Source organism: Balaenoptera physalus (assembly GCF_965194825.1).
Source record: "Balaenoptera physalus genome assembly, chromosome: Y".
Taxonomy (NCBI): Eukaryota; Metazoa; Chordata; class Mammalia; order Artiodactyla; family Balaenopteridae; genus Balaenoptera; species Balaenoptera physalus.
The window spans coordinates 4,767,280-4,788,592 of record NC_138904.1 but is presented as its reverse complement, the minus strand read 5'-3'; the positions used below and the strand labels follow the sequence as shown (position 1 = coordinate 4,788,592).

The 21,313-nt window shown below is 46.5% G+C and overlaps 2 protein-coding genes across 8 annotated transcripts in view; one reads left to right on the top strand and one right to left on the bottom strand.

Annotated features, from left to right (window-relative positions):
- LOC309653433 (steryl-sulfatase-like) overlaps positions 1-18,478 on the bottom strand; it is a gene marked incomplete at its 3' end in the record, with an annotated part of 633,880 nt that extends 615,402 nt beyond the window's left edge. For 3 of the 4 annotated variants that reach the window (XR_014259158.1, XM_082448102.1, XM_082448099.1), the window contains exon 1: positions 17,766-18,181. The other variant, XM_082448100.1, reaches the window with a different exon arrangement.
- The window catches only part of LOC309653444 (pseudouridine-5'-phosphatase-like), a 449,022-nt gene continuing 445,406 nt past the window's right edge, over positions 17,698-21,313 (top strand). For 3 of the 4 annotated variants that reach the window (XR_014259160.1, XR_014259161.1, XR_014259162.1), the window contains exon 1: positions 17,698-17,796. Coding sequence is in view for 1 of the 4 variants with exons in the window: in XM_082448154.1 (XP_082304280.1) it covers positions 17,727-17,796 (70 nt within the window). In the remaining 3 variants the exon portion in view is untranslated. The remainder of the gene's footprint in view (positions 17,797-21,313) is intronic. The other variant, XM_082448154.1, reaches the window with a different exon arrangement.

Sequence of the window (21,313 nt, the reverse complement as noted above, 5' to 3'; positions counted from 1 at the left end):
GCTTCTCATTGCCGTGGCCTCTCTTGCTGCGGAGCACGGGCTCTAGGCGCACGGGCTTCAGTAGTTGTGGCTCATGGGCCCTAGAGTGCAGGCTCAGTAGTTGTGGCACACGGGCCCAGTTGCTCCGCGGCATGTGGGATCTTCCTGGACCAGGGCTCGAACCCGCGTCCCCTGCATTGGCAGGCGGATTCTTAACCACTGCGCCACCAGGGAAGCCTCTTATGATTCTTAAATCTTCACTCTTGCAGGCACTTTGGATTCTCTTTCCGTACAATTTAATATGTAAATTTACTCGTATTTCAATGCTCTGGGTATCACAATGAATTGCCTAGATCCAAAGTTCATACTAAATGACTGCTTCAGGACAGCTGGTAGTTAGAGAGAGCGGGAGGGTCCCAGTGGACCCCAAGCACACCAGTAGTCTGGCACTTCTAAAAGCATGATGGTGGAGGGGCGGAGATCCAACCTAATGGGAAGTTAACAAATATTACTTCCTTGTTAAAGAGTATGTGTGATGTGCTTGGGAAATGCTAGGTTTAAAAAAAAAAAATGAGAAAAGTATCCGTGACCTCAGGTACGAAGCATTTTGAGTGACATGTGGCTTGTGGATTTCAGAGGGATGATGCAAGGTGCATTGTTTCTTCCAGGCTTGTGTCATCTTGGGGAGGGAGAGGAGGTGGCCAGAAGCCCACTTTCCACTCCCCCCTGCTCTTTGTTTAACTGTGGTTCGCTTGGTCAGGCTGAACAGGACCAAACCTGCCTCTCTGGGCTTGGCTGGGCTAAGAGGCGCTCAAATAAATAAGGTCACAGTCGGACACAACTGCTGCTGCCATTATGGGTTTACATTCAAATGGTAGAAATAAAAAACAAAAATGTTTCTTCTGGTTTATTTTTTTTGGACCTTTCTTTTTCCTTTTTTCTTACAGTTTTTTGCTGGTGGTCTCCAGGACAGATGGATGGATGGATGGAAGGATAGATAGCATCATGAATGTATTTAATTTTCACATTAGTCGTCTATTAGGGATGTGGTTTTGATTACCCACAGTATAAGAAACTTTAAAAACACAGAGAAGAATATAGAAATAGGTAATTCTGCCTGTGGGTTCCTTGAGAGGCAGCAAGATGCACCCTCCCTGTGCCTTCTCAGCTGTGTGACCCGGTGGGGGGGGGGTGGACTTCACTTCTCTGGAGCTCCATTTTCTCATTGATCTAATAAGGTGAATTACATCACCTGCCTCTCTCATAGAGACAATGAAATAAGATGTTTCTAAAGTAGTGGGCATGTGCCAGTCCTTTGAAGGCTGGTGGCAATTACTGCAGTTGTTAGGAAACAAGAAAGCCACTCTGAACCCGGAACTGTCATCGCTCTTTCCTGGAGGCTCTCCTTATCTGCCTTGAGTACGTGTTTCTGAGAACAGACAGGATTGCTAAGACATCACGTGGAACCAAGGCCCTTCTGATAAGCCAGGGGTGTCATCTGAAGTACCCCTGTGCCAGGGAGGCCAAGCAGTGACTCTGCCCAGGGGACAGGAGACTCGGCACGCAGGGCCCTGGGCACCCCTCCTGTGAATCTGGGAAGGAGACGGAAGGGACCCAGATGCCCGGGCACGTCTGCTGTGGACACCAGCACCCCTAACAGGTCCTGGAGGCAAGGGGTAGGCCAGAGGATTCAGCCAGACCCAAAAATCAGGAGGGGGAGAAGAGCGGGAGACAGAGGAAGAGGGAGCAAGGAGAGAAGGGAGAGTCAGGGGAACCACTGACCGAATCCGCCAGCCCTGGCCGGGCCCGACAGTAACCACTGCCATGAGTTCTCTTAGAACAGGAGGTCCTGGTAAGGAACACGGAATTGACAAGCTACCACCAACTGGAAGAATTCGGGAAAGGGCAAAAGGAGAGAGGAGATGCCCGTCCACAGGTCCTACCAACCTCCCGGAATCCTTCTCGGGGAATCCACCTTGGCTGACCGATGCGCGCACCATCAGGAAGGACCCTGAGTCAGAACGATTGGCCAGAGACAACCCGGAAACTCACCCCATCACCATAAAACCCGAGACCGCGAGCCACGGGGCAGAGCAGTTCTCCTGGGTCCCCTCACCCTCCTGCTCTCCACCCGGGCGCCCCTTCCCAATAAAGTCTCTTGCTTTGTCAGCACTTGTGTCTCCTCGGACGATTCATTTCTGAATGTTAGACAAGAGCCCGCTCTCAGGCCCTGGAAGGGTCCCCTTCCTGCAACAGGAGGAAGGAAAGAGGGGGGGCAAGAGAACTCAGTAGGCATCATGAGTCCTAGCGGTGAGCAGCGCTCCCGAGGGGGAGGTAGGGGGGAGCCTCAGGCCCCTCCCTCAGGTGTCCATGGTCATAGGTGGTCATCATAGGGTCTGAGGGCCAGAGGGAATTCTGAAACAGCGTACGGTTCAAACATGCGCCTCACTGCCCCCATTGCTGACCATTCAGCCTCGGGCCATACATGTGACTTTGCACAGGGCTATCGACTTAGGTGCGAACGCTGTGTGTGTTAGCAAACGTGTTCTCCCTCATCAGTGAATGCTACAAAGCTCATGCCAGAAGTTCCCTTTTCTTCTTAAGAACCTGAACCTGCATTTTACTCCGTTTGTAGGACTTTAAGACCTCTGTCCATTTCCTGAAGGTTGGTTTAAAAGTTAAAGAATAAAAGCTGTACTTATACAATATTGTAAGTCAACTATGCTTCAATAAAAATGTTTAAAAAGCTGTAAATATGCTTCACGCTAATGTGCACATTGCATTATGCTGAAATCAAATAAATCGATCTGGGGTATGGATGTCTTCCCACACTCCCCTCGCTAGACAGCTGGAGGACCCACGGGGACACGCGGCCATCCCCCATGGAGATCACTGGCCAGGATCCACACACACAATAAATGCTAGTAAGGCCTAACTGATTTCCTGTTTCCTACGTAAAATCATCACACGTCGAGGTTCTCACATGCCTGCACGCCACCACGAAGCGTCCTTCATGCCCCAGGAGCGGAGGGTCAGTGGCCTAGACCTCTTGGGGACCTGGGTGAAATGCAGATGCTGATTTAGGAGGGCCGGGTGGCAGCTGGGGGTCCGCATCTTTGGCAAGGTCCCAGATGGCGCTGATGCCGTGGGTCTGTGGACCACTTTTGCCGTCTACCCCTGCGAGCACTAAGCGGGGCTCCTCTCTTGTGGCAGGTCCTCCAGGTGGTACTCTGACCGCAAAGGAGGTCAAGACTAATGACCTTCCCGCGAAATACTAACAGCATCCTGGAGGAAAACGCCTTGAGAGGCGAATGCAGCCATCCACGTCAGGCCTCCCTTCCGGAGTTCCCGGGGCTTGGGGGAAACAGGTGGGAGGAGGGGACCACATCCCACGGTCCCCACTCCCTTGCCAGCTACATACGGAAGCCAGAGCTTTTGGTTTCCCAGCATTGTCAGGAAAGGTGCCCCCTTGGGTCCACCCTGACCCTGAATGTGATGTAGAAGCCTATCTCCTCGGGCTGGAGGGTGCGGGCAAGGCTTGTGCGGGCAAGGCAGGTACCTGTCCACAGACGGCCGCAGAGAGCACCAGGCCCGAGCCCAACCTACCACCAATCTCCGCTGGATGGGACTCGCACCTCACAGACGTGAAAACAAGGATGGGGCAGAGGCAGATTACGGATGGCGGCTACAGCAGACTGGCCACCAGGCAGACAGACGCTAGCTCCGCGAGGAGCTGAGAGACCTTGGCAAGTGACGGTCAGCTTACTTATCTGGTGTCTATAAGGAAAGTGTTAATTAGCAGGACACTTAACTGTGTTTTAAAAGTGAGAAAGGACACATTTTCTAAGCAGCAATGAGCATGCTGTCGTCAGGAAGATGTTGTCAAAATGAACCGGTGAAATGTTTTAGCTGTACAGGGAGTATGTGTTTTTAAAAACTCCTTCTTGAATCCAGGACAGAGAGTTCTTGAATTGGGTCATGAATTCTTGGAGCCAAGGGACATGGGGAAGGTGACTGCATATACAGGGCAGAACCTCTGAGCTATTACCCTGCTTTCCTGACTCATTAGGCTACTGGGATTCCATACACATATGAGTCCCTATATATGTGTGCATGTGTGTATGTACAGACAGATAGAAATAAAGATAGATAGAGGGCTGGATGGATGGATGGATGGATGGATAGATGGATGCACAGATAGAAGAATGGATAGACAGATAAGACAGACAGGAGGTGCTTGCTACTGGCATCTTGTGGGTAGAGGCAAGGGAGGCTCCTAAATATCCTACAATGTACAGAAACACCCCTCCCCCCTCCCAGTGAAAATTATTGCATTATTTTGCTAGGGCTTCCATAACAAAGTACCACAGGCTGGATGGCTTAAGCAACAGACAGTTATTCCCTCCCTGTCCTGGAGGCTGGAAGTCCAAGATCTAGGTATCTGCAGAATTGGTTCCTCCTAAGGCCTCTCTCCTGGGCGTGTAGACTGCCATCTCCTCCCTGTGTCCTCACGTGGTCGTCCCTCTGTGTGTGTCTGTGTCCTGATCTCCTCTTCTTATAAGAACACCAACCCTATCAGGGCCCACTCTAATGACCTCATTTTACCTTCATCCCCTCTTCAAAGATCTCCAAATACAGTCCCATTCTGAGGTCCTGGTGTCTGGCTCGGGCTTCAGCACTGAATTTTGGAGGACACAATTCAGCCCATAACGACCTTCCTGCCCCAAATATATATAATGCCAAGGGGGAAAACCCTGAACTAAAGGTACATGGGCGAGTGGCTTCTGTAGGTTCTAAAACCTCAGTTCAACACTTATCTCTTTACGTCCCTTCTTATGTGCTAACGCTGTGTGGTCACCTGCAAACTCTCCTTGGTGAGCCTGCTGTTTCGCCCTAAAGGCCGCCTGTGGTGCCACATCTGGGAGAGAACGTCGGCCCACGTGGACCCTGCGGCCAGAGGTCTGCAGGATGACCTGCATTTCCGGTCATCACAGGCACGTCCACATGGCTGTTAACAGGAATGTCTGCTTCAGTCACCAGCCCAACCACAAACCCGCCTTGCTTTAAATGCCAGGAGAGGCGGGCTCACGCCTGTCGCCCTTTCTCTACCTTATTGAGGCCGTGGGCTCGATCATATTCTAATTGCACCTTACCATGGGTGACAGCTGAGGAAGGCTGGCAAAGGGTCCCCACGAGCCTGTGGCTGAAAGGTTCCTGTGATGCAGGGCTTTCAGCACGAAAGTGGTAAAGTTGTAGGCACGCCAGGACAGCCTGGTCACTCGACGTAGGACAGAAGTAAGTAAAAGACCTGGGTTATCAATTTTTTAAAGAACAAAATAAAAGATAATATTCTATGATGGACTGAATGTTTGTGTCCCCTTAAAATTCATAGCTTGAAGCCCTAACCCCCAATGAGATGATATTTGGAGGTGGGATCTTTCGGAGTTTACTTCTTTTTTTTTTTTTCAAATTTATTTTTAATTGAAGTATAGTTGATTTACAGTGCTGTGTTAATTTCTGTTGTACAGTAAAGTGACTCAGTTATACATCTATACATTCTTTTTCATATTCTTTTCCATTATGGTTTACCAGAGAATATTGAATATAGTTCCCTGTGCTATACATTAGGGCCATGGGAGTTTACTTCTGATATCAATTCCAATTCCAGAGTTTTCCAACCCCAGGAAGCAATTCTCCAACACCAGTGGGGTGTCCTACAGTTCAGCTCAACTCTGACCTATCTACCCGGAGATAGCTTCAGATCCCACAGGGTAAGGCCTCCGTCCCACAAAGTCGCCCCCCTCCACCGAACACCTCCCCCTGCCCACCCGCCTTAAGACATCAATCTAAAGTCCAGGCTGTCACCTGTGCGTGTGACCAACCAGTTTTAGATCAGAGGTTCCTACAACCCGCTCCCCGGGTTTGATTAATTTGCTGCAGTGGCTCACAGAACTCAGGGAAACAGCTTACCTTACTGTTTACTGGTTTATTATAAAAGGACATGACTCCAGAACAGCCAGATGGAAGAGATGCACAGGGCAGGTACGGGGATGGGGCACGGAGCTTCCATGCCCTCTCTAGGGCATAACTCTCCCAGCACCTCCACGGGGTTCACCGACCCAGAAGCTCCAAACCCGGGGTTTTTACGGAGGCTTCATTACATGGGCATATTGATTATATCATTGGCCACGTATGATTGATTCAACCTCCAGCCCCTCTCCCCTCCTCGGAGTTGGGGGTGAAAATGAACCTTCCAACCCTCTAATCAGAAACTGAACCTTCCAACCCTCTAATGAGACAACTGGTTCCCCTGGCAACAGGTCCTCACAATTAGGGGCTTTGCAAAAGTCACCTTATTAACATAACAAAAGACACCTTGATCTCTTTCCTCACTTAGGAAATTCCAAAGGTTTTAGGAGCTGCCTGAAATGGAACAAAGGCTGTGACAAAGTGAGAGAGTGGCATGGACATATATACACTACCAAACGTAAAATAGATAGCTAGTGGGAAGCAACTGCATAGCACAGGGAGATCAGCTCATGCTTTGTGACCACCTAGACGGGTGGGATAGGGAGGGTGGGAGGGAGGGAGATGCAAGAGGGAAGAGATATGGGAACATATGTATATGTATAACTAATTCACTTTGTTATAAAGCAGAAACTAACACACCATTGTAAAGCAATTATACTCCAATAAAGATGTTAAAAAAAAAAAAAAAAGACCAGATATGTATTTCTTATAACTCACAGGGAAGTAATTAGGTTTAGATGAGGTCATGACGGTGGAGCCCCCATGGTAAGAATAATGTGCTTATAAGAATAGACACCAGATGTCCACCCCCATCTTCCTACCCCATCTGAGGACACAGAGAGAAGACAGTCATCCAAGCACCAAGAAGCAGCCTTTCCTCAGGAACTGAAGTCTGCCGGTACCCTGATCTCGGACTTCCAGCTTCCACAACAGCGAGAACTAAACGTCTGTTGTTTAAGCAGCCCGGTCCATACCTTGTTAGAGCAGCCCAAGCTGACTAACACAATTTCTTAGTAAGCCTCTCTCACCAACAACAAGGAATTTACAGGTCTCTGAAACTGACAGACAACTACCCTTGGCACTTACCTAAGAGGTCATGAGTGCTTAAGTCTTTATTATTGTGTGCTGCTTAGAGTTTGATCTTATTAAATAGAAAGAATATATATGTTTATGCATATTTACACTTTATATATGCATATACCTTATATATGGATGGATATACTTTATGTATATTTATATCCATCCATACATAAGGAATACAAGTAAATATATATTATATATATATAACAGATATGCCATTATATGGATATATAAAGAGGGTCAAAGTTTCACTCAAGACACCAGTACTTTGATGTCTGTCCTCCATCTGTTGCACCTTAAAATTTCAAGCTGCTCCCATGTGACTGCTCCAGCTCAAGGAAAGTTGAGCATGGAACCCTTGCAACTGGAGAAGGCGTCCTGGCATCTCCAAGCTCACCGCAAAGCCCGACTGGTCCTGCCACCAGCAGCCCCAAATGTTCCTCGGGTCTTGAATCAACACAGCGCTTTGAGACTCAGCTCAGGCGCTGTGGGGCTTTGCAAGTGTAACCTGCAGGACAGGTATCAGTCGTGAATTTCACACATCCTAGGACCAGGGTAGACGGAGCTAGGGAAGGAAATCAGGGCTGCTGAGCGCAAACTGCAGGCCTGGGACTGCTTCCAAAGATAACTTGGGCTCTAAGCAGCTTTCCAAATACAGCACACAAAGCAAACACATAGACGGAAGAACCAAGACAGCAAAATAAGGAAGCTGAAATAAGTTAGGACAGTACACAGAGTGGCATATATACATATATGTATATATGTGTTTTCTTTTACAATAAATGGCATGTGTAAGTTTATACATTGCGTGAGAAAGGATCGTCTTTTTATTTGTGCCATCAGACATGAGCTTTCGACACCATCGTATTACAGTTTACTGGATTATCTGTGTAGCATTTTAAAGTTGTCAGGAAAAGTAAGCTATCGTGCCACAGGGAAAAGACAATTTTGCAAAAATAAAATGTAATTCATGGAAAGAAAGCCATCCTCCCTCTTCGTAGAAGTTCTGTGTGTATCCATCTCTGACTGTTAGGAGAATTATGAAAAGCTAAACAGGACCTAGTGACCTGTGTAGAAACTACTTTAATAAAACACATTTTCATTTTTTTTCAATCTACCTTGTGACAAAGAAGCATTACTCAGTTTTCTTGTTGCTGTTGTTGTTTTGAAGCAAAAGGCATCTTCCATCGTGTACAAGAGATGTTTCTGAAGAGTGTGGAAAATAATACTTAAAAAAAAAATGATCTGAGCCATGTTTTCACGCCTTGTGGGAGAAGTTCCCCAGTGCATCTCTTCCACAACTGCCATGAGATTTTGTCAGCTTAGCCGCTGTGAAGGGGGAACCCTCTGCCAGCACCTTGGTTCCTGGAAGTGAACAAAGTGGATTGTCTGTCCAGACATGCCCAGTGTGGCAGCCACGGCACCAGGGCAAGGCGGACACTCTCCAGGGATCTCTGTATCAGGATGTCTGATGCCCTCATCACCTGTACCTATGTGTTTGCTTATTTTTGCAGCAAATCTTTAGGAAGCTTCAAAACCCAGGCAACTCCCTAAGCTCCTTCTAAGGAGCCAACTTTTCCTAACATAGAGATCTCCTGCATTATCCCTGCTGTTTCCAATTCTTCACCCTGGCGTTGGAGGGTTTTTTTTCCCTTTTAAAAATATTCCTTTTGGGGGGCGGAGTCACGATGGTGGACTGGACTCGGAGGATGCAGAATTCACATCTCCGCGCAACTAGGGCACCTACCAGGCACCGGTGGGGGACCACGGACACCTAAGGGGACGGCAGGAACCCCCAGCGGCCGGGTAGGGAGTGAGGGAGTGATGGGGGGAGGAGAAGAGGTGGGACGGGACTGGGGCCCCCGAGGGGCGGCTGGGGAAGGGGAAGGGATCCCTTGCCCGAAGGGGGAAATTGGGGAACCACTGGGAGGGCAGAGGATCGGAAGGGAGCGTGGCCAGGTTTCCCCTGCCCAGGAGCCTATGGAGATCCCAGGCCTGATCCTCTGCCCACCTAGGCCCCCTCCAGCCACGAGGGTCCTGAGGGAGAGGGAGGGAGGGAAGGGGGAGCACAAGTAAAGGCCGGACCTCGGGGACCGGCGCCCCCTGAGGGGCGGCTGGGGGAGGGGAGGAGTTCCTACACCCAGTGGGACCCACCTGTGCTTCGGGGTCCAGCGGGGATGGGGGAGACCCTGGGGGAGGGGGGGGCGCGGAGGAGCGGAAGGGAATGCAGCCGGCACTGTCTCTGTCCACTTAGCACTGGGGAGCCTGTTGGGCTGCTGGGCCTAATCCTCTGCCCTTGGAGCCTCCCTCCTGCCACTCAGAGCCCAAGCCCCGCCCCCGCAGCCCCACCCAGGGCCTGACCTCTACACTCGGAGACCCCCTCTGAGACCCCCTCCAACGTGCTGGACCTAAACCCCACCCACACACCTCACCCAGGGCCCTACCCCGAAACTCCACTCCAGAGGCCCTCCTTTCCACGTGCTGCCTCCCCCCTTCTGCGCAGGTCCTGAGCAGAGGCCCCGCCCCACGCTAAACCCCACCCCTGCCTAAGTTCCACCCCCATAGCCAAGGTTTTTGGTTTTTTTTTTCTTTTTTCCTCTTTTAGATTGGGGTTCTGTTTTACTTTGTTGATTCATTGTTGTTGATTCATTTATATCTTTATTTTTTCTAATAAATCATTTCTTTTTGTTTCAAAAAAAATTTTTTTTAATTAATTAATTAATTTTGTTTTGGCTGCGTTGAGTCTTTGTTGCTGCGCGCGGGCTTTCTCTAGTTGTGGCGAGCGGGGGCTACTCTTCGTTGCAGTGAACGGGCTTCTCATTGCTGTGCCTTCTCTTGTTGCAGAGCACGGGCTCTAGGTGCACGGGCTTCAGTAGTTGTGGCACGTGGGCTCAGTAGTTGTGGCCCACGGGCTCCAGCGTGCAGGCTCAGCACTTGTCGCACACGGGCTTAGTTGCTCCACGGCATGTGGGATCTTCCCGGACCAGGGCTTGAACCCGTGTCCCCTGCCTTGGCAGGCAGATTCTTAACCACTGTGCCACCTAGGAAGTCCAAAATATTTTATTTTTCTAATTTTATTTTATTCTTTATACTTTGTTATTGTTCTGCTCCTTTTGGCTTGTTCCCTCCCCCCCCTTTTTTTTTCTTTTTTCTGTTGAGGTTTTGTTTTACACTGTTGCAATTGTTTCAATTATATTTTTATTTTTCCTAACATATTTTTTATCTTTCTAATTTTATTTTGTTTTTTATTCTTTCTTATTGTACTGCTCCTTTTTTTCTTTTTTCTTTTTCTTTTTTTTTGGTGACACTGTGCAGCTTGCAGGATCTTGGTTCCCAGGATGGAGGTTGGGCCCGAGCCCCTGTGGTTGGAGCTCCAAGTCCAAACCGCTGGACTAATAAAGAACCCCAGACCCCAGGGAATATCAATCAGAGTGAGGCCTCCTGGGTGTCCTCATCTCAGCACCAACACCCGGCTCTATCCAACTGCCTGCAAACTCAAGTGCTGGACGCCTCAGACCAAACAACCAGTAAGACAGGAATACAGCCCCACCCATCAAAACAAAAAAACCGAAACTACAAAAGAATATGTTACAGGCGAGGGAGTAACATAAAAACCTACAAGACCAAATAAATGAAGACGAAATAAGTAACCTACCTGAAAATGAATTTGGAATAATGATAGTAAAGATGATCCCAAATCTTGGAAACAGAATGGAGAAAACACAAGAAACTTTTAACAAGGATCTAGAAGAACTAAAGAGCAAACAAACAGTGATGAACAACACAAAAACTGAAATTAAAAATACTCTAGAAGGAATCAATAGCAGAATAACTGAGGCAGAAGAACGGATAAGTGAGCTGGAAGAGAAAATGCGAGGGAGCCGAATAAAGAAAAAAGAATGAAAAGAACTGAGGACAGTCTCAGAGACCTCTGGGACAACATTAAACGCACCAACATTCGAATTATAGGGGTCCCAGAAGAAGAAGAGAAAAAGAAAGTGTCTGAAAAAAATATTTGAAGAGATCTTCCCTAACATGGGAAAGGAACTAGTCAATCAAGTCCAGGAAGTGCAGAGAGTCCGATACAGGATAAACCCAAAGAGAAACATGCCGAGACACATATTAATCAAACTTTCAAAAATTAAATACAAAGAAAAATTATTAAAAGCAGCAAGAGAAAAGCAACAAATAACATAAAAGGGAATCCCCATAAGGTAAACAGCTGATCTTTCAGCAGAAACTCTGCAAGCCAGAAGGGAGTGGCAGGACATATTTAAAGTGATGAAAAGGAAATACCTACAACCAAGATTACTCTACCCAGCAAGGATCTCATTCAGATTCGATGGAGAAATCAAAAGCTTTACAGATAAGCAAAAGCTAAAAGAATTCAGCACCACCAAACCAGCTCTACAGCAAATACTAAAGGAACTTCTCTAAGTGGGACACACAACAGAAGAAAAAGACACACAAAAACAAACCCAAATCAATTAAGAAAACGGTAAGAGGAACATACATATCGATAATCACCGTGAATGTAAATGGATTAAATGCTCCAATCAAAAAACACAGACTGGCTGAATGGATACAAAAACAAGACCCTTATATATGCTGTCTACAAGACACCCACTTCAGACATAGGGACATATACAGACTGAAAGTGAGGGGATGGAAAAAGATATTCCATGCAAATGGAAATCACAAGAAAGCTGGAGTAGCAATACTCATAACAGATAAAATGGACTTTAAAATAAAGACTGTTACAAGAGGTAAGCAAGGACACTGCATAATGATCACCGGATCAATCCAGCAAGAAAACATAACAATTGTAAATATTTATGCACCCAACATAGGAGCACCTCAATACATAAGGCAAATGCTAACAGCCATAAAAGGAGAAATCGAGAGTAACACAATAATATTGGGGGACTTTAACACCCCATTTACACCAATAGACCATCCAGACAGAAAATAAATAAGGAAACACAAGCTTTAAATGACACAATAGACCAGATAGAATTAATTGATATTTTTAGGACATTCCACCCGAAAGTGGAAGAATACAATTTTTTCTCAAGTGCACACGGAATGTTCTCCAGAATAGATCACATCTTGGGTCACAAATCAAGCCTTGGAAAATTTAAGAAAATTGAAATCGTATCAAGCAACTTTTCTGACCACAAAGCTATGAGATTAGAAATCAATTACTGGAAAAAAAAAACAGTGAAAAACACAAATACATGGAGGCTAAACAGTGCACTGCTAAATAACAAAGAGATCACTGAAGAAATCAAACAATAAATTAGAAAATACCTAGAAAAAAGTGACAACAGAAACATGACGATCCAAAACCTACGGGATGCAGCAAAAGCATTTCTAAGAGGGAAATTCATAAAATTCAAGCTCACCTCAAGAAACAAGAAAAATCTCAAATAAACAATCTAACTTTACACCTGAAGCAATTAGAAAAAGAAGAACAAAGAAAACCCGAAGTTAACAGAAGGAAAGAAATCATAAAGATCAGATCAGAAATAAATGAAAAAGAAATGAAGGAAACAACAGCAAAGATCAATCAAAACTAAAAGATGGTTCTCTGAGAAGATAAACAAAATTGATAAACCTTTAGCCAGACTTATCAAGAAAAAAAGGAAGAGGACTCAATTAGTAAAATTAGAAATTAAAAAGGAAAGATTACAACTGACACCGCAGAAATACAAAGGATCATAAGAGACTACTACAAGCAACTATATGCCAATAAAATGGAAAACCTGGAAGAAATGGACAAATTCTTGGAAGAATACAACCTTCCAAGATTGAACCAGGAAGAATTAGAAAATATAGGCAGAGCAATTACAGGTAATGAAATTGAAACCGCAATTTAAAATCTTCCAACAAACAAAAGTCCAGCACCAGATGGCTTCACAGGCAAATTCTATCAAACATTTACAGAAGAGTTAACACCCATCCTTCTCAAACTCTTCCAAAAAACTGCGGAGGAAGGGACACTCCCAAACTCATTCTATGAGGCCACCATCACCCTGATACCAAAACCAAACAAAGATACCACAAAAAAAAAAAAATTACAGACCAGTATCACTGATGAATATAGATGCACAAATCCTCAACAAAATACTAGCAAACAGAATCCAACAACACACTAGAAGGATCAGACACCATGATCAAGTGGGATTTATCCCAGGGATGCAAGGATTCTTCAGTATATGCATAACAAGCAATGTGATACACCACATTAACAAATTAAAGAATAAAAACCGTATGATCATCTCAATAGATGCTGAAAAAGCTTTTGACAAAATCAAACACCCATTTATGATAAAAACTCTCCAGAAAGTGGGCATAAGGGAACCTACCTCAACATAATAAAAGCCATATACAACAAACCCACAGCAAACATCATTCTCAATAGTGAAACAATGAAGGCATTTCCTCTAAGATCAGGAACAAGACAACGATGTCCACTCTCACCACTCTTATTCAACATAGTATTGGAAGTCCTAGCTGCAGCAATCAGAGAAGAAAAAGAAATAAAAGCAATACAGATTGGAAAAGAAGAAGTAAAACTGTCACTGCTTGCCGATAACATGATACTATACATAGAAAATCCTAAAGATGCCACCAGAAAACTACTAGAGCTAATCAATGAATTTGGTAAGGTTGCAGGATACAAAATTAATGCACAGAAATCTCTTGCATTCCTATACACTAACAATGAAAGATCAGAAAGAGAAATTAAGGAAACAATCTCATTTACCATCACAACAAAGAGAATAAAATACCTAGGAGTAAACGTACCTCAGGAAGCAAAAGATCTGTACTCAGAAAACTATAAGATACTGATGAAACAAATCAAAGATGATACAAACAGATGGCGAAATATACCATGTTCTTGGATTGGACGAATCAATATTGTGAAAATGACTATACTACCCAAAGCAATCTACAGACTCAGTGCAATCCGTATCAAATTACCAATGGCATTTTTCACAGAACTAGAACAAGAAATTTTACAATTTGTATGGAAACACAAAAGACCCCGAATAACTAAAGCAATCTTGAGAAAGAAAAACGGAGCTGGAGGAATCAGGCTCCCTGATTTCAGACTATACTACAAAGCTACAGTAATCAACACAGTACGGTACTGGCACAAACACAGAAATATAGATCAACAGAACAGGACAGAAAGCCTAGAGATACGCCCACACACCTATGGTCACCTTATATTTGATAAAGGAGGCAAGAATATATAATGGAGAAAAGGCAGCCTCTTCGATAAGTGGTGCTGGGAAAACAGGACAGCTACATGTAAAAGAATGAAATTAGAACACACCCTAACTCCATACACAAAAATAAACTCAAAATGGATTAAAGACCTAAATGTAAGGCCAGACACTATAAAACTCTTAGAGGAAAACATAGGCAGAACACTCTATGACATAAATGACAGCAAGATTCTTTGTGACCCACCTCCTAGAGTAAGGGAAATAAAAACAAAGATAAACAAATGAGATATAATGAAACTTAAAAGCTTTCACACAGCAAAGGAAACCATAAGACGAAAAGACAACCCTCAGAATGGGAGAAAATATTTGCAAATGAAGCAACTGACAAAGGATTAATCTCCAAAACATACAAGCAGCTCATGCAGCTCAATATCACAAAAACCAACAACGCAATCCAAAAATGTGTGGAAGACATAAATAGACATTTCTCCAAAGAAGACATACAGATGGTCAACAAATACATGAAAAGATGCTCAACATCACTAATCATTAGAGAAATGCAAATCAAAACTACAATGAGGTATCACTTCACACTGGTCAGAATGGCCATCATCAAAAAATCTACAAACAATAAATGCTGAAGAGGGTGTGGAGAAAAGGGAACCCTCTTGCACTGTTGGTGGGAATGTAAACTGATACAGCCACTATGGAGAACAGTATGGAGGTTCCTTAAAAAACTAAAAATAGAACTACCATATGACCCAGCAATCCCACTACTGGACACATACCCTGAGAAAATCATAATTCAAAAAGAGTCACATACCACAGTGTTCATCGCAGCACTATTTACAATAGCCAGGACTTGGAAGCAACCTAAGTGTCCACTGACAGACGAATGGATGAAGAAGATGTGGCACATATATATAATGGAATATTACTCAGCCATAAAAAGAAACGAAATTGAGTTATTTGTAGAGACGTGGATGGACCTAGAGTCTGTCATACAGAGTGACCTAAGTCAGAAAGAGAAGAACAAATACCGTATATCCTATTGCATATATATGCGATTTAAAAAGCAGTACTGATGAATCTAGTGGCAGGGCAGGAATAAAGACGCAGACGTAGAAAGCAGACTTGAGAGCATGGGGCAGGGGAAGGGGAAGCTGGGATGAAGTGAGAGAGTAGCACTGACGTATTATGGGGAAGGATGCACACCTCTGTGACTGTATCAAAAGTCATTAAAATGTACAATTTTACACGGCTGATTTGTATGGTATGTGAATTATATCTTAATCAAGTTGTCAGAAAAAAAAGACTGCACAAAATAAATAAATAAATAAAAATGCTCCTTTTATCTAAGGAATGAACAGATGCCACATTGTTACCATGGGAGAGAAAAAGAACTCTCTCCTTTGTGTGTCCATTTGTTTCCAAGAACGGAAAGAAACTGAGAGCAAGAATTCTAAAGGCTCCAGCAGGTGAGCATGGACACACAGTATGCGCCCAGTATTTGTGGAATAAATCTTTTGCAGGTTGAATGGTGTCCCCCCTCAAAAAAAAAAAAAATAGTGTAGGAGTCCTAACCCACAGTACCTCAGAGTGTGACCTTACTTGAAGACAGGGTCTTGACATTTGTAATGAACTTAGAATGTAGTCATGAGTCTGGGTGGCAATCCTGTATGTCTGATGTCCTTATAAAAAGGGGAGATTTAGACACAGAAATAGATGCATAGAGAAAACACAATATGATGAGATAGAGGAATAAGGCCGCTGTGTACAAGCCAAGCAGAGGCCTGGAACCAAGCGTTTCCTCAGAAGGCTTTAACCCTGCTGACCCCCTGATCTTGGACTTCTGGCTTGAGGCAATACCTTCCTGTTGTTGAGACTACCCGGTCTGTGGTGCTTTGATACAAGAGCCTACCTAGCACATTTGGGTCACCGTCCCTCCACTAACTGGTTGATGAACTGCCTTCTCTGAGGTCCAGGATCCTCAATGGGAAATCATGATTGGAGTAAAAACAGGGAATGTGTCTCACAGCGACAGCTCTAAAAAGACATAAATGAATTGAGCATATACTATTTGCCAGTTCCAACAGCTTGACCTGCCTTGCGTCATTTAACACCCCTGTTTTACACACGAGGAAACGAAGGCACAGAGGTTTACTGCTTATAGTTGATACATTTGCTGAACTCAGGTGCCTCCGAGTGCAGTTTACGCACTTCACCAGGAACACAACGCTCAGATTTTAAAGTCTCTGAAACTTTACTTCTGCTTCTTGAAAAATCCTATCTTTATGCTTAAACATGCATATGCAATGCCAGCTAACACTAAATAGAAACGGGGTGGGGGAAAGTATTCCTGAGAGTGGTCGAAAAAATGAATGCTTTTCAGGTTGCCTTCAGAAAGTTTGGGGTGAAAAAAGAAAACTCAGAGCAATCAAAGACAGATGAGACATAAAGGCAAAAACGGCAAAGCATTTTAAAACGTCTTATTATTTCGGCCCTCTCCTATCAAACTTCGGCGTGGGGTTGCTCTGGGAGAATGGACCAGCCAGGGATGCTCGGGGGATACAGGCGTAAAGGATGCGGACCCGCGCGCCACTGCGTATGCCCCATACGAGGCACGCAGGGAGCCGGGCGGGCAACACTGAAACAGAAACCTGCCAGGCGTCTAGGGACGGGCGCTCCGGGCCGGGACGAAGCCACCGGGGAACCCCGTAACTTAGGCCACCTGGCTACCCATTTACTTGGTGGCTCTCAAGGATGCCAACCTGAGCACCTATGCACTCCTTCCATCAACCCCATGCGCCGTCGTCCCTCCACGCCCGCCCTCCTTCCTCATGCCCTTTCCAAATTCGAGCCAGGCATTGGCACCCAGATTAGGAACTCGGCTCTGCTCGGCCCCCTGACTCAGCATCCCAGCCCGTTTACGGGTGTGTAGTGAGCGGGGGGGAGGGGGGGGAGGGGGGATGCGGAGAAACTTGTCGCGCCCGCGCGTGCCACTACTTAGCCCCGCGGCGACGGCACGGGTGACCGTCCTCGGCGCGCGTGCGCAGAACATGCCGGTGAGGCCCAGAGCACGCGTGCGCGGGAGCGGCTCCGGGCGCGCATTCCAAGAGCCTCGCAGTGAGGCCAGACGAAGGCAAGCGCCGGGCGGCGGAAGCTCAGGGCGCGCGATTTTTGAGGGGCCGCGCGAGGACGCTTGAGGCACGCGTGCGCAAAGCGGCTCGGGGCGCACAGGGCTTCCCGGAGCGCGCGGGCGCGAGAGCGTCCCCGGGCGCGGGCGCGAGGAGGCCCGGGGCGGCGCGTGCGCAGCACGGCTCGGGGAGCGCGGGGAGGCCCGGAGCGCGCGTGCGCGCGCCTGTTCCCCACCCCCCACTCGGCCGAGACGGCGGCACAATGGCGGCGCCCTTGCACCCAATGCGTCCCGTCACCCACCTGCTTTTTGACCTGGACGGCCTCCTTCTGGGTGGGTAGCCTGCGGCCGCCTCCCGCGAGGGCTTTCCGGGGAGGGCGCGGGCGGGGGGCACAGGCTCTCAGGGGCGGGGGCCGCGGCGGGGCGGTGTGCGGGGGCCCCCGGGCTGGCGGGCGGCGGGGGTGCAGGGCTCACGTCAGGCCGGCCGCGCTCCTGGCTGAGGCGTCGACGGCGCCCGTGGCACTTACTTCCGGCGGCCGCGCCGCGCGTGGGGACGGAGTGCGTGGGGGGCGGCGCGTGAGGGCGCGGTGCTCGGGGACCACCGCGCGGGCGGGAGGTTGGCGTCGGGCCTCGGGGGCCGCGGCCGCTGCGCGCGCAGCCGGGCTTCCATTTCCCCGTTTGCACCCCGGCCTCCAGGATCCCTGCCGGCCTGCCCCGAGGTGCACGCACCTTGCTCGTAGCATCCTACAGGGCAGGGTCCTCCACCCGCCGAATTGGGGGCCTCTGCCGACGTCTGGAGGCGTTTGGGGCGGCCTAGGTGGAGGGTGGGAGTTTACTGGCGTCCAGAGGGCAGCGGCCGGGATGCCGCGGAACCTCTCGCAGTGCACAGGACCGCTCCACGCTACCGCGACTGCTCCAGACCCAAGTATCTGTAGCGCGGAGGCGGCGGAGGAGCCTTGCTCAGCGGTCTGGCTGGTCCGAGTGACTCCCAGCAGGGACATCACCGGGGAGCAGCAGTTTTGCAGTGCAGAGCCTGGGTCCCCACCCCACAGCTGCCCAATCAGAATCTGCATTTTCACCCAAGTGCCGGAGAGTTTGAGGTGCACACCCGTGCTGTGGCTTTGAGCGGTTGACAATCCTGTGTGCGCCGAACAGCGCCGTAGTCGATGGTGGTAGGCATGAACTTCACCCACCGAGGCGAATTCAGGTAGAATTCGTAGAAAACGCTGCACTTCTAACTCAAGAGAGAACTGCTCTGAGCTCTACTCTACAGCTTGGGCGTATGTTTCATGACACTACGCGGTGCTACAGGGTTAGGAAACGCGTTATGACCTCGTTGTCTCCGGAGGGCTTCATAGGACTTTAAAAATGTCTGCATGCTTTACGTAGGCTACTAACCTGGTGGAGGTGTGCATACATCAGTGCTGCGTCTCATAAAACCCTGCAAGGTGAGAGGAGATGTTTGCACTGACTAATTAAAAACAAAATCGGCACCACTCAGAGAGGTAAAGTTACTTGCCCAAGGTCACACAGCTAATAAGGAACAGAGCTGAGAAGTGATTCCAGATCGATTTGATTCTAAATATAAGCGATGTTGTGCTCATTTTACAGGAGGAGTGTGACCTTGCCCCCATGATCATTTGGCTCACTGGTTCAGTAGTAATGGCACTGATTTTTTTTTTTTTTAAAGGTACACAAAAAGCAGTCTCTTATTTTTATGGACCCAGAGATGTAAACGAATGAATTCCTAAGGGGGAAAATAAATTCCCATAGAGGTAACTAATTGGACAGAACAGTGTATGCAGCTACTAAATCTGAAATGACTCTATTTCAAAAAGCTTCTGGGATTCCTAAGTAGAGTTTGTAGACGTGAGTTTTCCTGCTCAGGTGGTCAAGTTAAATTGTCAAATAAATTCCTTATCCTCTAATGAAAAGTCCAGAGAACATGTTTTGCGGGTCTTATGAATTTTAATACAAACTGAGGTGTCCCATTAAAATTAAATTTATTAGACTTCTAAGTGAGCTTGATGCTTGATGCTTCATCCCCACTCAAGATACACATATACCTGTTCCCCGGAGCCATGAATGCGACTTATGTGGTGGTGCCTGCCGGGGTAGTTATCGACCAGGGCCTCCTCTTTGCTAGTTAAGGCAAGTTTAAAGTTTATCAAGCATTGGTCTGCCACTGTTACCCAATCCTCTGAACTGGTCAGAGAAGCAACAATTAGTGGCCTTTGGGAAGATAAGACCTAGCTCTTCTTTTCCCCCTTCGTTTTCTGCCCTTTACCTCATTCTGCCCTGACTCTTTGAGGCGGTAAGGCCTTGCAGATCTTTATCAGAAATGCACCTTTGCTTATTCTTTTTTTTTTTTTTTTTTTACAAAATGTCTGGTATAAAACACCACTTTCCAGAATGTGCTACTTTACCTCATTTAATCTATTTGATTATACCTGTTTTAATTCGTAAGCGCCTGTTGTTTGCATAACAATGTATCATCAGTTTATAATGAGGTGTTTCTCGGTGGGCCTGCTTTTCAGAATTGTGAATCCATTTCCCCCGGAAGTTCTGTTTGTTAATGTAGCCCCAATCCTTGTATTCTCAGGGAAGTGAAACTGAAAACAAAGAGTTGCATGGGGAAGCTTGTTTTACCAGAGGAGAATGAGGAAGTCAGTGGAGATATTTGTAGAAATGTTGACCAGAAACCCAGGGTTACTTTCTGGTGCTTTTGTAATGTTTGATGCTGTTTTCCTTTCGATCTTGGGAATCTGTTTTTGTTGACAGAGGTAACAATTAGCTGTGAGCTAGGTAGTAATTTTGGCCCTCAAATGGCATTTAGAGACACAGACCAAGGGGACTGAGATTATTTATGAACAAGGATAAGATTTTGAAGGAAGAAGATACAAGTTTGAAATACTATGTCAGCTCCTGAATAGGGAAGATTATCTAGTTCATTAAATAGCTGAAGTTAGGAGCACAAGAGGTAGGACCATTCTCTTTAAGAGACAAGAAAAGTTGGTGGTCCAGAGTCGTGCTATCTGATAGGAGTAGTACCATGTAAGATTTTGTTATAGCAACATTAAAGAAGCAAAAAGACACAGAGGAAATGAACTTGAATGGTACTTTTTTCCTATCCTGACACATCCAAAATATTGTTACTCAACACATGATCAATAAAAAAAAACAGTTGAGACGGTTTATGTTCCTTTTTGTTACGTAGCCTCTGAAATTTGTGTGTATCTTACACTCACAGGGCATCTCAGCTCAAACTAGCCAGGTTTCGTGGGTTCACTTGCCATGTTGGGCCAGTGCCTACCGTATGGGACAACCCAGGTACAGAGCCTTAGGAAGCAACTCACTGATGTCTGCTGTTGGTAACAGGGCCAGGTGGAGGGTGGATGTTAAGAATATTCAGAATTAGGAATGCTGATATATGTAAAATGTGGTATACATAAAATATGCTTTCTAAGAGTCTGTTACCAGTAATTAAATCCTTAAAGAATCAGCCAGGAAAAATAAAAAGCTTATTTTCAAATGTTTAAAAAATAAACAGAAAAATAATACGATAGATCTGTGAGGGGAAATACGACTCTTTGCAGTGTCGATTATAATTGACCACGTCTCCATAAACACACAGAGATGGCAGGATTTTAATGGATGACACCTGGCTTCTACTTCACCTTCGCGTAGAGGAATAGATCCCCTGTCTTGTACCTGTTTGTACTGCTACAGCTTCCTGCTTGCCAAATATTAATCATAGCACTTGAGACCGTGTGGAAGTGCCCGTTCCTCCGTCCGGGGCCCAGGGTACAGCGTGAGCTCTGGGTGGAGGCGGGACCTTTGTGGTGCTCCT